Source organism: Vipera ursinii (assembly GCF_947247035.1).
Source record: "Vipera ursinii genome assembly, chromosome: 1".
Classification (NCBI taxonomy): Eukaryota; Metazoa; Chordata; class Lepidosauria; order Squamata; family Viperidae; genus Vipera; species Vipera ursinii.
The window spans coordinates 218,232,651-218,249,898 of NC_139512.1; the positions used below are offsets into that span (position 1 = coordinate 218,232,651).

General features: G+C 39.2%; 1 protein-coding gene across 1 annotated transcript in view; it reads left to right on the plus strand.

Moving 5' to 3' along the window:
• Positions 1–582: 582 nt before the first annotated feature.
• The window catches only part of MBOAT2 (membrane bound glycerophospholipid O-acyltransferase 2), a 95,677-nt gene continuing 79,011 nt past the window's right edge, over positions 583–17,248 (plus strand). Inside the window, exon 1 of the mRNA XM_083352591.1 lies at positions 583–785. Coding sequence (XP_083208717.1) covers positions 714–785 — 72 coding nt within the window. The 5' untranslated portion in view covers positions 583–713. The remainder of the gene's footprint in view (positions 786–17,248) is intronic.

Consider the following 17,248-nt stretch of genomic DNA (forward strand, 5'->3'; position numbering starts at 1 on the left):
TTGTTTCCTTCTATATCTACATGTTATCAGCGGGGACATTCCTATTTAAATAGTATATCGCCCCCCCTCCCTCCCCCCCCGTTCCTTAAACTGACTCTGCTTCCCTCCCAGCTGGGGAGCCTCCCATTCAATCTGTGCTATTCCAAAGTGGGCGAGGGTGGGACGCCTCAGCCAAGCGTGCCTGACCCGCCTCCGCCAGCAGCGGGCCCCGTCTTGCCGAGGAAGGCTCCCTCAGCCCAAGGCTGCCTTATTCTACCTCGGCTAGCCGGCCATTGGGCGCCTTTTCCACACTTCCCCCCATCACGCAACACCAGAGTAGCGCCAGTATTGAATCCCGGCGCTGTCACTTAGCAGCCGCCGGGCTCCGCCTCGGTCGGGGAGGGGGGGTGGGGTGGGTCGATCGGTCCCGCCTCTTCTCGATGGCTTGGGGCCGGAGCTGCCTCGGGATTGGTCAGGGAAGCCGTCACTTGCCCGGGCGAGTTTTGCTGCCTTCTTCTTGTCACGCCGCCGCCGCTGCTGCTGCCGCCACTCGGGGTTGGGGCGTTTTTTCGCGCTGCCTCTACCCTTCTGCTGCCGCTGCCGCTCTTCTTGATGTTCTGAGGCAGAAGGGAGGGGAGCGGTGGCGGCCGCTGGACCTTCTCCCTTTCCCTCTCTCGCTCTTTATCATCTTGGCTTGGCCCCAGGCTTGGGGAGGGGGGAGCGCCTTCTCCGCCATGGCCACCAGCACCACAGGCTCCACGCTGCTGCAGCCGCTCAGCAACGCCATTCGGCTACCCATAGACCAGGTGAGGAGCCCCGGCGCGCGCAGGGAAGCAGCTCCTTTTTTTTTTTTTAAAAAAAAGGGGGGGGGTCGAGCCGGTCCGAAGGATGGAGCCCCCCCTCGACCCCTCCCCGCCTCGCCGTCCCATCCCCCTCGCGATTTCCAAGCCTTTCCTGCCTCTCTCTCTCTCTCCCCCCCCCGGCTGTCTCACAGTTGCACCCCACGTTGCACCCCTCCCGAAGTTAGCAACCTTGCTAAATTCATCGACGGGTATCGGTGTGCTGGTTGCAAAGCTCATCCTTTTCTGGGCCGAACTGTGCACGGAGGTCTCTGGCGTGGTGTATGGATGAGGAGGAGGTCGCGATTTATGGGCGCATTCGTCCTTTTGTACGTGGAGTCATCGTGTTCCCAGGGTGTGTGCATCTGGGCTTGCTTGCCTTACCGTTCGACCCTTTCTTTCCCCGTGATTAAAGAGATGTCATGGCTAACCTGGCTTGTTTGCTCGGGTGCGGAGCAAACGTGGAAGTTAAAATAGCCTACTTCAGCCTTTGAAGACAGGTAATCGGAACAGATTTTAAGACTGGATCCTTGGAACCCAAAGTCTCGACTTTGTATTTTTAGTGGTGAGAAATCCAGGCTCCTTTAAAACCTGTGATAAGATTCCTTCCTGTTGATCATCCTCTTGAGGGTTAGGATTTCGTAGGTATCAGTTTGGCCTTAAGTAATCGTGGCACTTTTCATTGCCCGGCTGCGTGGGAAAGATTGGGATGCTAGATACTTGCAGAGCTTTTAACAATGTGCGGTTAATAAATGGACAAGGTTGTATGAATAGCGCATACTTACTGTGTAGCTTTAAATGACTGTAATGTATTCTGATGTTTACAGAGAATAGGAAAAGATGCAAATGCCAGGTGGCTGTGAAGTTCATAAATGTTACAAGTTAGCTATCTCCCAGAAACAGGCACACAAATCAAATTTCTACCTGTTCCGGATGATTAAAATTCACAGCAAAATTAGTATGCATTTTAATTACATTTATGTGTACTGAAAGTGGTACATTTTGTCACACAGTGAGAAACGATAGCTGTGAAAATCTTAACAGTTTTAAACTTCTTTAGGTTTTCCATTGTATTAAAAAATGTTTACAGGGAGCCAATATGGATGTGATCTTACTAAGGAAAATCAAATAGAAAATTATCTTTCTTTTCGTCCCAAACTGTTTCTGATAACAAGTATTTACCAATATAAAGAACATTTTAAAGAAAGCCATTGACATTGAAGAACAAGAAAAGGAACATGTAGGGAAATAACGCAATTTGTGGCAATATTTTCTGAGTAGTATTTATATGATTAAAGCAAAATTCCTATAATGTGATTTGAATAAAGTGGGACTGAATCACTTTTACATTCAGCTGCCATTTTATTTACAAGTAAATAGCTAGATCACTGGCTTCTCCTTACAAAAAAATATTTTTGAAAGAATGAAATCCCCAGGATATGACTTGGGGAAAAAAATCACACTGTGTATACATAAGGGAATGTTTGTGATAGTAGCGAATATCTTTAGCTTGGGTGTAGGAAAAGGGTGGAGATTCATTCTCTGAACTTGTGGGTTGGTTTCCCACAAGGGAATGTTGCTGAGGGATGGTGTGAAATATTAGGATGTTTAAATCCCATTATTTCATTGGAAAGTAGTTTTACAAAGATCAGGGGAGCCACAAACTCCTTAGCTTGGATGAATGTTATGCATTGTATGTTTTTTTTAATATTGAAAAAGTTTGAGCAACTTTTTTCCTGCACGCTTAACTTGAGTTAGGTTGCATTTGCACAATTTAGATTTTCAGACAATAGGCTATGTCTTGTGAAAAACATTTCATACTTTACAGGAACATTCAGTGTGAGTGTATTAGCATTTTATCCCTAATATCAGTATGGATGTTACTAATATTTGTCTGCTGAGCGTTCAGGGAGTATATATTATTCATACACCTATCTTATTGCTATTTCTTATAACAAAGCAGTTGTGGAAAATAAAATTTTCAGTAGTAAAGATTGAGCTTGTAATTTGTTGCAGAAATACTACCGTTCAAAAAGCCGTTTACAGTAGGACCAACAGATCAGGTTTGCAAACATTTGGATAACCACTAGATGGCAGGTGGTAGAATTTTTGTATCTCTTTGCTACCATCTACTGCTCCTCATCTAAATTTTTGCTGCCTAGATCAGGGGTCCCCAATCTATGGTCTGCGGCCCAGTACTGGACCTTGGTCTCTTGGCCACCAGGCCATGGGAATAGCTGGCGAGCCTACCCCCACTCATAGTGCCGCTATATGGGCGCTAGCAGCCCCATTTGCACATGCATGGTGCTAGCACCGCCACCAGCATCACGCGGGCGCTAGTGGCCTGTTTGTGCCTGCATGCAGGTGCCAGCACGCTGCTACGGGTGCATGCAACCTATTTGTGTGGGCACTCACTCCAGCACTGTTGCTGTTTGCTCACCCATTTGTGCATGCATGCGTGGGCTGCGTGCGTGCACATTTCCCTGCTCCTCCCTTTCTTTCCATGCCGCCAAGCCGGAAAGGTTGGGGAGCTCTGGCCTAGATCCAGTAGCCCTGCTTATGCAGTATTTTCTGTCAATATTGTTGGATAGAATTAAATTTTGTGATAAATACATTAAAATACTTTCTAAAATTTTCTTATGGTGGACCGATGTATGATAATTCTTCGTCTCCAATGACTGTTGAAATATAATTAACAGTTATGATGATACTGAGTGCAATATTTAAACTGTCCAAAATAGATAGCTTTATTTACTGTCCAAGAACTTGTTTAAAACTTTCATTAGAAGAAGTCTCAGCAAGTCTTGAGTTAAATCTACATTTGTGACACTTCTCTGCATAAAACACACCTGATGTGCATTTCCACATGTCACTATAAATAGAATTTTCTTAGGGCTATTTTTCAAATTTTATTTATTTATTTATATCCATTTGTACATTTTCATGTACTGAATCCTTTAACTCCAATACATCATTTTATTGGTATCCTTGGCTATCTTTGGGGCCATTTTTAATAGGCAATTGGGCAATAGCATCCCTTGTTCCTGATTTTGCATGCATATGGTTTGTTATTTCTTCATTTCCTAAACTTGTTATCTTGAATTCCTACTTCCTTTATATCTTTATTTCTCCATTGTTTTAAGCAGCAGCAGCAACAACAAGGTAAAGATTTAAAGGACAAATAATTTTATTGTAACTTAAGCTGTCTCTTCCATTAACTGATTTTGGGGAATAGTTACTCATGCTGAAAACCAATTATGAACAGCTAATAAAGATTTATATTGCCATGATTAAGATGGCAGTGAGTCTATAGTTAGTAATAACTGAGGGGATATGACATTGATTGAATTATTTTCATTTTGAAGCTGCAAAGAGTGAATCAAAATCAAAGAGTAGATGGAATGACTTGAAGTGCTAAAAAGAGGGCAGTCCAGAAAGATATTAATAATTTTCGGGGTGGCACTGAGAAGAATGAGTAGTGAGGTCTTACTTTTATCTTTGATATAAAGCTCAGTGATTTTCTTCTCCATTTGCTAAAAAAAGTTCTTCAGTTCACTTGAAGTGTACTTCTCCTTTTTGCAATTTGTTTGATATCTAAAATTGCAATGAAGGGCTTGTCTCTGACTTTAAAATAGAAGTTGAACATCTGGTTTGATTCTTTTTTTCTGGTTTGAAGGATGTACAGTATGCTAAGCATACTTTGTCATTTTGGGCAACAAAATAAGCTTAGCATTCATATGTTAACTTTATATTATACAGTACTGTATCAGTATTATAATTCAAGTTCTTTGTTAGGCTAAAAATTATCTTACAAGTTAAATCAAATTTTGCTTAGGTTATAGAATTGTCACTACTTTGATGGTCTACATTGGAAAAGGTGCAGTTTTATTACCTTTGGATTTACTGGCAGATTTTAATCTTGATGGCCACAGCTTCTGGTCAACCTGCAGAATTAAGTTTTGGAACATTATATTTTGATTGCACAAGCTTTTTCTACTGGACTGTGGTTAGAGGGAGAGATTACCTGTTTGACACCGTGGTTTGTTTGCCTTATGGTATTCTATAGGGCTATTTTTTCTCCTCTATTTTGTATCCCCAAACTTTTTGACATATTTAATATTTTGAGAGTATGTTGTGGGTACATTAAGAAAAAGTTGCTGTAGTATGTTTTCCCATTTGCAGAATCCTTATAAACCTGTGCAGGTTTTTAAGATTACAGGAGAAGCAGGCATGTGGGGAAAAAAGATGTTAACTTAAATTGCTCACACATAATGGGACATGTTTGGAGTTCAGGTTAGTTGCTTACTCTTATTACTTTCTGAAAAAGTGCCAAGTTGCATCTTTTTAATGTATCCTCTAAATGGTTATTGGTTTAATGTTTTTTAATATATTTCATTGCTGTACTATGTGACTATTTTGAATTGAATACATTATTTTAACAGTACTCAGAATAGTGATATAGAATTATTTTCATTATATAAAATAAATCTGCAAGAAAGGTGGGAAATTAAGAAAGCATCTTAACTGAGCAAGAAATTCTGAAACTGCAGTGCCACATGAGAAAGACAAGAAAGCACAGAATCATGTGACTGATTAACTTTTTTAAAGATAAAATATACTTTGGAATAAGGGATGTGGTGGCTCAGTGGGTTAGGATGCTGAGCTTGTCGATCAGAAGGTCGGCAGTTTGGCGGGTCAAATCCCGAGTGCCGTGTAACAGAGTGAGTGCCTGTTACTCGTCCCAGCTTCTGCCAACCTAGCAGTTCAAAAGCACGTAAAAATGCAAGTAGAAAAATAGGGACCACTACGGTGGGAAGGTAACAGCGTTCCGTGCGCCTTTGGCATCTAGTCATGCTGGCCACATGACCACGGAGACATCCTCGGACAAGCGCTGGCTCTTCGGCTTTGAAACGGAGATGAGTACCGGCCCCTAGAGTTGGAAACGACTAGCACGCATGTGCAGGGGAACCTTTACCTTTACCTTTTTATACTTTGGAGTGCTATCTTAATTAAAGTTCTATTTCTATTGTAATCTGGCTATAGCAACGGAGAAAGCTTAACTCTTCATTAAGAATATGCTCATTAGTGATTTTCTTTATGAAACTGTAGACGACAGAAATAGGCAGAAATAATACAGTGTTTTCTCCATTCTTGCTGAAGTGTGTTCAAAAGGCAGAGAGTTCATGGACAGACATACAATACATGCTTATCAGTGATACAGTTTTTCAGCATTGTAGATCTATTCCGTTATTATCTTGTTTTTTTCCTTTGTGCTTTCAAATCAGTCTTGACCCTGGGCAAGTTCCTGCATTTTTAATGGCAGTTTTAAAAGTGGTTTGCCATTGCCACCTTCCTAGAGTGAGAGACGCTAACTAGCCCAAAGTCACCAGCAGTTGTTTTTGTTTTTTTTTGCCTAAGGCACAACTCTTATGCACAATCACTTGGTTTGTAGCCTTATGCCTTAACACTACACTAAACTGTCTCTCTCTTATCGTATACTGTAATATGTCTTGTTCAGTGTGTAGACTAATATTATAGATGCAACTCAGTAGGATTTTCCCCCTGAAATATGAAAACAGACATTAAGAATCTAACCTAGTGACCTATGTGTGGTCCAACCTGTTTGATATTAATCGTGAGAAATCCCAACTACCTTCACGGACAATTGGAGAAATTCCAATATTTATTATCACCTGTCATGTCTTTGTTGCATGAAGAACTTCTTTGCTCCAAGGGTCAGTAGGTCCATGTTTTTGACTTTGTTTAGTCTGACCCCATGACTGCAGCAAGCAAAAGTATCTTCTGGCATTGCTGTTTTTTTTCTTGCCATAGAAATGGGTTGTTCTGATAGACAAGAGGTTCCCTACAGCTGCTAATCTTGTGTTGGCAGACAGAAGTCATTATTATAGATTCTAGAGATCAGGACAAGGGCAGTCTAAATCTTCCATCTCAAACTGGGAATAGGTTTTGAATTTAGTTTGTGGAGACAAGAAGAGTTCTAAGTCAAAACTGCCTACAGCAGGGGTGTCAAACTGCCAGCCCGTGGGCCGGAAGCGTCAAGTGGAAGCCATGCCCACCCCATTGCCGGCAATAGCAAAACAGTCCCGATATGTTGTGTGACGTCACGAGTTTGACATGTCTGGCCTAGAGCTATAAAAGTGAGCTACAAGGAATAATCAGATGTAATGGAATCACTTACTGTGTTTTTGGCTGTAGGGAATAAATATATTCACTCTAAGAAAAGGATTACCTACGTTATTTACACTAAAATGAGCAGGTATAAAAAGAATTATTAGCTTCACTGTAAAGGAATGCTTAATAATAAGCATTCCTTTTATAATGTATACACAACATAGGCTACCATATAAATTTGATATTGTTTCATTTTGCGTTGAAGCAAATTACATGAAACATATACTTTCATTTCCTATGAAGGTAAATACTCTCCTATTCTCTGCTCATATAGCAGCTTTACCCTTCACCTGCTATAACACTAATGGCACACCAGAAGAAAATGTGTGAGAAATGGGCAAATTTTAGCAATAATGTTTTAGTATAATAAGGCTAATTTGCAGTGTTTATTAGCCGGAGCAATTTAACATGATTCCTAGTTAACTTGTGAATGTCGTCAGCCTTTTGAATCGGCATGGTTAATATTGCAGAAATAATCTACTTGAGACGTTTCTGTTACAAACTGGGTTCTTTCTGATTTAAATAATAGTAATACAGGATTACTCTAAGGTCTAATACTAATAGAATATATGAGAACACTGCTTTGTCCTTTGACTGAGATTATTGCTCAAACTTATACCAAGAATCTGGTCAACTAACAATCAGCACTAAATTGGTATAAGATAGGGTTAACGGAATTCAAAGGGGACTGGACTTGTACTGTTTGTGGGAACCTAATGATTCTAGGCTGAGTCCTCTCTTGGCTCTGCCTTCTCTTCTCCTACATGCTAATTGCCAAGTACCCAAACTTTGATAACCTGATCATGGGGAGGCTGTAACAGTTGTACAAAATGAGAACCAGTTATAAATCCTTTTCTTAGTGCTGTTGTAACTTTAAATGGTCACTAAACAAATGGTGGTAAGTCAATAACTACCCGTGTTTCCCTGAAAATAAGACCGGGTCTTGTTATTATTATTATTGCCTCCAAAAGAGGTACCATGTCTTCTTTTGGGGGGATGTTTTACTCACCTCTGGCACCGACAGCCCAGCCCAGAGGGTCCACTTCTTCTGGGGCCGAAGGAGCAGCTTCTTTCTGCATCTGCATTCTGGCCTGCATTTTGCAGTCAGGCCTTTCTGGAAGGCCTATGCAGCCAAGAACCAAGGTATGAATTTAATCCATAGCTTGGTTCTTGGCTGCACAGGCCTTCCGGCAAGTCCTGTAACTGTGAAATGCAGGCAGAATTGCTGAAGACACTGCAGAAGAAGTGGGCTGGCGAGGAGAGGCCTGGCTGCAAGGTAAGCGGGTGCGGGGTGCGTGGGTCAGCTCCACATGCTCACATTTTATACCTTTAGCTTATAAAAAATCAGTATTTTGTTCACCTTTTGGCTCTTTATTCCAGGGTTTTTTCTTTAAGTTGTTGAACTTGTATTAAGTTTCTTTCACCAAGGATTGAAGGAACCCTTATTTTGCTGCAAAACACATTGACCCATAGGTTCCTAATAGCTGAAAAGCGATTAACAAGCAATTTCTAAAAGTGTTTAGAAAAGAAAGTATACCAAACCAGCGTCCTACAGTGCCAGTAGTGGTTGGAGCAAGACAACACGGCTATTTCCTTGCTTCCCAGAGCTCTAAACTCATCAGAGACTGTTTTTTTGTGGACTTCTTTCAGTGAACAACTATATGGAGCACATGTGGGCAATCTCAAGTTCACTCCTTGTCTGGAGAGGAATTACAGAATTAGTATACTTGCTGGTTTTTCCTTCTACAGTGGTTGTCTAAAAGTGGAGGTGTCTTCAGTTTGTGTGTGTGTGTGTGTGTGTGTGTGTGTGTGTGTGTGTGTGTATCTGTCTGTCTGTGTGTATCACCTGTATATGAATTTCTGAGATTTGTAGGGATTCAATGGCAAAATGCATCTCAGTGTTTTGTGTTTATGTTTCTTCATATTTTCCCCTCCAGGTTTGAAAGGCAGACTTTGAATTAATGTTGGTTTTATATTGTGAACAAAACCCCACCACCACCATATGGTTTTTAAAACCAACAGCTAAATCAAATGTTATAAATGCTGACTACTAACAATCTTAGCACTGACAACTTCATTTAAAACATGTTTTTATGTACAAACACAACTCACCATTATATTTCTAATGAAATAGCACCACTAAATTTTAATGGTAGTTTATGTTTTTGTTGTTGAACTGAGGCGTCTCATTTTAGAGAACTCAGAAGGTAGAAATGTACTCTGTTCCTGCTTCTAGAGTTGGGAGTGTTTAATTTAGGTTATTTGAGTGCTTAAAATGGGTTCTGTTGGGAATGTATAAAAATATGTATTCTACTCCTCTCTCCATATTTTTGAATGAAATATGGATTACAGCAAGCTATGCAAGGTAGGAACAGTTAATTTCATGTTCAAGTTTGCAATGTAGTGTAAAATATAATTTTTTAAAAGGGGAGAGACAAAGTATTCGAAGATCATTTTTGTAGATGACATATTGAATTTCTGCCTGATCTAATGCTAGGTTAATACACTTACTTGATTGTGATCTCTGCTTCCTTGGCTTCCATTAAATATAATTACAGCCATTTTTACCCATTCTGTAAGCTAGGCGATTTCACTGCTTACGGCTACAATAGTCCATCTAATTTCTTTATTGATTTTCAGAAATATTCTGATGAGGAAATCATCACATTCCAGAGCTGCTGGCACTGGGACCAAATTTAAATGAGCCATGATGGCACAGTGATTAGAATGCAATATTGCAGGCTAACTCTGCCAACTGCCAGGAGTTTGATCCTGACTGGCTCAAGGTTGACTCAACCTTCCCTCCTTCCGAGGTTGGTAAAATGAGGACCCAGATTGTTGGTGGCAATGTGCTGAATCTGTAAATCCCTTAGAGAGGGCTTTAAATATGAAAAGTCCAAATGCTATTGCTGTTTAAGTAAGGACAGAATTATCTCCATATTTGCAGGATTCTGTGGAAGAATTTAGCAGGCTCCAAAGTTTATTAAAGTAATTTATGAGTGTATGTGACCATTTCTAAAAAAATCTTCCAATAACTATGATTTTTATAAAAACAAAAAGTATTTTTAAGAATCATAACTTGGGAGGACAGACATGATTTATTCATTTATTTGCTCATTTTCATCTTTGTGATCTGATGGACGTAATTGATTGATTGTCAATCAGCATTAATTGGGTCTAAACAATTAAGTGTTCCATTGATCTATTTTTATTGTCTTCAATTTTTCTAAATTTCTGGTTTTTTCCAATGTCTCTTTCTATCATGTTATGTGTCCAGAATATTTCAGTTTTAGCTTCATTATTAGTGCTTCCAGAATCTAGTGTTGAGATTTGTTCTTCTTGCTTTTCCTAGGTATTCTTAGTCAATTTTCTATAGCACTGAAATTCAAAGGGACATTTTTTTCCAGCAGATTTGATGGCTTCAGCTTTCACTGGCATAGGTTACGACTGGGAAGAGCAGTTACAGAATCTTAGCCTTATGATAGACTTATTTAATTGTGTTTAAAAGTAGCCACTTCCAACATATAAATGGTAGGCTGATTATAGAAATAAATATCCTAAGAAAATACAGTGTATTGTCTAAATTCTTAGGCAGAGATTGGGTACAAATAACTGGTATTTTATGCCAGTTGATTAAAACTTAAAGTCATCCAAAGTTTGGCATATGGCAAATTGTCTGAATTGGATGCAATTAGATTTCTTTTGAAAACTGCTTTTTGCTAGAGAGTGTCGCTCTCAGTCCCTTATCTCTCTCAGATCAGCTGTGTGAAGAGAAATAACATTTTTGTCATGTTCCTTTATGACTTGGCAGAGATGGCCTTCAATTTTTCTTGAACAGATCTCCATTGGACACCAAATTTGCATTTTGACATTTTCAGGTGTCAGCTGCAATTTTTGATAATATTGGGACTTCAAGATTACTATCTTAATCTATTTAGGGTGTTGGTTTTAGAAACCAAAATATGTGATATAATTATACAACAAAACGCAATGAAATGCATTTATTAGAGCAAAATAAACACATGAACAAATTGCTAAGCAAGAACACCTAAATACTGAAGAGTAAGAAAACTGTAAAATAATACGAAGTATTATATATTATTTGCCCAAACAGGAGGAAATTGCATCTTAAAATGAGGGCAAGAAAGCGTGAAATATGCCACCCTAGTCTCTTTAGGATAGTGCCACTTTGAGAACTATGTGATTTTAATCAGTAAATTAATAAAGTGTAGATAACAACAGTTTGACTCACTTTATTCAACAGTGAGCATTTGTTTTCTGTGGGCAGGGCTGTACTTTCTAATAAAATTATTGTTTGGCATACCAAGAGCAGCAGGTGATAGGTGGAAAGGATGGAATTTCCTTTTTTGGAGTGGGAAAGATTATTTTTTTAATACATTTAAAGCTTTCAAAGTGAGAGCTCATCAACTGTGCTGTGTTTTGTTTTCTGCCTTGCCCCAAATCAGCAGAAAGTCGTGCTATTGTTATTTGTGCTTCTGAATGTTGGCAGCATGTTCCTCAAGGACTCCAGAGGCCACAAAAAGGGTTTTAAAGGCTGTACAGGTAACCCTTAAGGACTACAACAGGAGCTGGACTCTCAGAAGCCTTCCAGATGATTGTGAGAATGATGCCTGCCCTTGTGGTGCTTTGGAAGCCTCCTTTGGAGGTGGCCTTCTCAGATGGAGGCTCCTGAAGCGCCACAAAAGCAGGCACCATTCTCACGGTCCTTCGGAAGGCAAGAAGGAGATTTTTCCGAACGATTGGGAGAATGTCAGCAGCTGCAGAGAAAGAGTGAGGTTTAGTGGGGCACTTTGTGGGCACTGGTGGGCCTGTAACTGCCTGTGGCCTCCTAGACGGGGAGAAGGCTGGACTGGGGTAGCTGTGCATGCACTGGTGGGCCTGGTGTTGTGGAGGAGAGATAGGCGGGTGGTGGAAGTTGCAGTAGCACCCTGTGGTTGTAAGGGTGGATGGACTGCAAGCACCTCAGTTCATCATGTGACGGCAGAGATGCTGTGATGGCTGAACAGATAGTCCTCAACCTACAGCAGTTCATTTAGTGACTGTTCAAAGTTACAACAGCACTGGAAAAAAAAGACTTATGACAGTTTTTCACAGTTACGACCTTAGGATCATCATGTGATCAAAATTCAGATGCTTGGCAACTGGTTCATACTTATGACCGTTGCTGTGCCCCAAGGTCATGTGATTCCTTTTTGCGACCTTTAGACAAGCAAAATGAATGGGGAAGCCATATTCATTTAACAGCCAGGCTGCTAACTTATCAACTGCTGTGATTCACTTAACAACTGTGCCAAGAAAGTTCATGAAATGGGGCGAAATTCACTTAACAAATGTCTCATTTAGCAACAGAAAGGTAGGGCTCAATTGCGGTCATAAATCAAGGATTACCTGTACTTAGGGCACAGATCCTAAATCTCTTTATTCAACACTGTTGTCATTTTGAATGGTCTCTGAAACAATGGTCACTAAGTGAGGACTTCCTGTATGAGATTTACCAACCTCTGGTTGATTGTCACACTTTTGAAATGGGTTAATTAAATGTCTTATGAATGGCAGCATCTGGTTTCGATCAATATGTCTCTTTAGTCTGCTTCTGCAAGAAATTCTGCAAGGAGAAATTTCTTGTCAGTGAAAACCATTGTAATATTTTGAAATAGTCTCCTTTTCTGTGTTGGGATGATCGCATGTATGGGAAGAAATAGAAGTGGAAAATATTTGGGCAATCCTAGAAATGGTCTTATTGATCCGGTCCTTGGTCTTGTAATTCAAAAGGAGACTGTTATAATTCCACTCTCTTCAGTGTTCCAAGGATTCTGTTCCAGAATTCCACAGCCAATAAAGCAGAGGGATCGGCTCTTCATTTTTATGTAATTAATAGAAAGTGACTCCAAATTCCAGCCCCTGGTGATTTTTTCAAATAGCTCCTTCATGTTCAAGCTTTGCTTTCTCTTCTGAACTTCTTTTCCCTTTCTCTAAACAGAGGCAGCCTTGGGTTGGCACGGCAAATCAAATTATAAAGAGCTAATTCTCATTTTCATAAGAGGTGTAGTGCAGTAGCCGTGTTCAGATTTATCAACAGTTGATGCCTGCACTTTTTTCACAAAACAAAATAAATCTTGTCTCTTTTATACTGAAAAAGCTTGAAAAAATAAGCCTGAATGAGTTCCAATTCTATTTAATACCAGTGATGGCTTGGTGTGAGATTTATTTCCATTCATTCATTCATTCATTCATTCATTCATTCATTCATTCATTCATGTCCTGCCTGATTTCACTTGAATGCATGTTTGGAATGGTGAGCTACTCATGGAAAGGCAGGATATAAACCTTAACAAATCAATTTTTGAAATAATTCTGAGGTAAGGCCTTCCTAATTTACAAAAGAGTTGGCAATGAAGGGAAGGACATATTTGTAAATAAAGTATTAGTATACCAGAATTGTTTTTAAACAGGCCTGCCTATTTCCAAAAATACTCCACTGTGCTGTAAGGAAGCTAGCAGTTTTCTTTATGGCTGGCCACTTGTAGTGTACCAAAAGAGGTATCAGCAGGTATTTTGGCAACCTTAGGCAACCTTTGGGAATTCTAACATTAAATCAAATCCCTTTTTAACAACCCTATTAGGTTGCAATTTTTTTTAATTGTAATCCCATTTATATCCTGCCCTTCTCCGAAGACTCAGGGCGGCTTACAATCTAAGCACAAATCAAATGTGCTTAGCAATAGCCTTCATTCTATGTATATGCCTGCTTATTAGGGCTTTCACCACCCCCCAGCGGCATTATTACAAAGTCAGCTTAATTGCCCCCAACAATCTGGGTCCTCATTTTACCTACCTCGGAAGGATGGAAGGCTGAGTCAACCTTGAGCCTGGTGGGATGCAAACCTGCACTAATTGCAGGCGGCTGGTGTTACTTAAGGAGGCATTAGCCCACTGCTCCACCAAGGCTTGGATGTGATTTCAAATTGGATGTGATTTCAAACTCCTGCCAATCTTCCATTTGCTTGTTTGGATCTTGAGTTCCCTCTTTGGTTGGTGTTCGAAAAGTCCACAGGAACAACTGTGGTTGAAAAATTGTTTCCGAATGGATAACTTAGCATCCTCTCCTGTGTCTGGTTTTTCCCCTGTTGCTCCAAACTTGTTCTCTTCTGTAAGATAAAAGAAAATGGTTAAAGATTTCAAGTGTTCCCCTGATTTTGTAACTCAACCTTTAATGATGATGATGGCCATTAAAAGACCACTAACATTTCATGTAGCCCTCAACTTACAATCACAATTGAGCCCAAAATTTCTGTTTTGTCTTCTTTTATGAACTTTTTTTTGCCACAGTTGTTAAGCAAATCACAGCAGTCATTAAGTGAATCATTCAGTTATTAAGCTAATGTGGCTCCCCCCCTAACCTGGCTTGTTGGAAGCTGGCTGGGAAGGTTACAAATGGTGGTTACATGACCCTGGGACAGCACAAGTGTCATGAATACATGCCAGTTGCCAAGCACCCAAATTTTGATTACGTGACCACGAAGATGCTGCAACAGTTGTTAAGTGTGAAAACTGGTCATGTCACTTTTTTTCAGTGCCATTTTAAATGTGAGCAGCCACTAAATGAATGGTTGCAAGTCATGGATTACCTGTATCTAGTTGACCTTTGACCGTTTGTCTTACTGGCAGGATTTTTTATTTTATAAAAATTTGCTTTACTCAACAATAGTGTATAGAAAGGCAGGATATATATTGAAATTATAAATTAAAAAAATCAAAATAATGAAAAATCCAGTGTTAAAATATTTTGCAGAGTGTAGTTACCTCATCCTTTAGTGCAACATGAAGATTGCATTTGGAGGCAGGTTTAAGCTTTCTTTCAAAAGAAATTTAGGGTGGATTTCTTTCGTCACCACCCACCTTTCTTCAAGAGGTGGGAGGGAAAAAAAATCCACCCTGTTTGCCTTAGTAACCATTCACCAGATGGGAAAAGTACATATTTTCCCATAGGTTTGGCCCATTCTTGTTTATACAGCGATTAGGTAGGTATTCATCAAATCTTTACATGGCTATTCGTGTCTGAATCATAGCCTTAACAATGGCCCTTTCTAATGCTAGATAAAAAATGAGGGGGTTCTTCCCTTTGAGAAAAGATACTGTATTCTTGTATTCTTTTTTACAGTGTGATTTATCTCCTTAGATAGAACCGTAACAAAATTGAATCAAATGCTACCCTAATAAGTCCCGCTTTAGTAACTTAAATCTGTTAATGGGAAAAGCATCTGGCATGTGTACTGGCTGAGATTTTGAAGACCATTTTAATTGTTGTAAATTGAAAAACTGAAATAAATCAGCATTCTATACATAACACATACAAGAGTAATGCAGGATGGAGGGTTTTTAATCAATGCTTTTAAAAACTTGAGAACTGTTTATATGTATAAATAAAAATTTTTTTTTAGGTTAGCATGATAATTTCTTTACTTTTACATTGGTAACTGCATTTACAAATAATATCCAAAGTGACTTTACATCTTGTTCCTTGGGGTGTAAAGTACTAACCCCAAACTTTAAGCAGTGAACTGTGTAGATTTCTCACTATCTCTTTGATAAGTATTTAAATCTGAATGTTGCTGTTTCTTTTGTAAATGTTTGCATGTATGTGAGAAAATGAGGAAGAGAGGGAACTGGTTTGTTTGAGCCTCTGAAAGGCAGGAGCAGAATCAAGATACCTGTAGTGAATTTCTTAGTTTGATAACACTTTTAAATTGCTGGACCACTGTTTCATCATGTTACTTTTTGCCAGTATTTTGCAAAAAAATGAAGCTACATTTAAACCTGATTTGAAAAGTGTCACACAAGAATCGAATTCAATCATTACAGAGTTTAGAATTATATAAAGCATTCTATTAGGCATGTTCAGGTACTCCTCATTTAGTGATTGTCTCATTTTAATGACTGTTCATAGGATGTAATGAAAAAATAACCTTGCAACCAATCCTTGAATTTACAACCTTTGCAGGTCTGTAAAGCAAAGAAGGAAAGCTGAAGTAGTTTTTTTAGAATAAACCCAGGTAACTTATCTAGCCATGAACTTTATTGAGAATACTAAATCTCAGGCTAAGCAAACTTTCAGGATGGCTGTGAGAATTCAGATGAAGAAGGGCACTGTAAATTAAGTGTTTCTGTAAATACTATATGAATTGCACAATAACCCAAGCTGCAGTTTGCTTAAGTATAATTATTGCATAAATGATAATTGGGTGAGCTCATGCAAGAAACAAAACCACACTACATGTACAATTAGTGGAGTTTGCACAACATGCTAGTAGCTACAGCAAAGCAAATCACTATAAGTACAATATACGGTATATTTTTTATTTTATTCATTTTCCCCCTATCTTTATTACTTTTATTATAAGTAACTCAAGATGACAAACACCTTCCTCCTCCAATTTTCCCCAGAACAACAATCCTGAGTGATTGACCTAAAGTCAGCCAGCCGGCTTTGAGTCTAATCATTATGGAAAACAGTAGCTCATGTTCTTGACATTTTCCTCATCTTAAGCATTAAATAGAACTTTTGTTCTGGATAGTTGAGCAGTCACTTCCAGCTCTTTGTGACCCAGTGGTTTTAATTTTGCTTAGACTGTTTTTATTAGTACCGTAATTGATTCTCTGTGACCTTGTAAGCTTCTGCTTGTATCATCCGTGATACAAGCCATCTAGCCATCTTGTTTTCTATTGTGCTTTTTTTCCTATTGCCTTTAATTTTTCCACACATTTGTGGTCTTTTCTAATGACACTTGCTGTGCCATTATGTGCCCAAAATACTTAAATGGTAGTTTCATTGTTAGTGCTTCCAGTGAGTAGTCTACAGTATGTGCGAATGGAAATGTGTGTGTTTATAAGCACTTAAAATCAAATTGAAAAGTTGCCTCAGAGTCACAACTTTAGGTGGCTAGAGTTTTACTTCATCTTGTGCTCAATCCTTTGTTCTTTCTTGTAGTCCAAGATACTCACAATATTTTTTTTTAGCACCACCATTCAGAGGCTGTCATTACCATATATTACAGCTAGGAAACCTGTGACTAGGTCAGTATGTGTCTTTGTATATACCTTTAACATTTTGTCTAGATCTGTCATAGTCTTTCTCCCAAGTAGCAGGCATGTTGTTATGGGATGGATATGTCATCCTACCTATGAAATGTTGAACCTAGAACATTAGCGTCCATTAT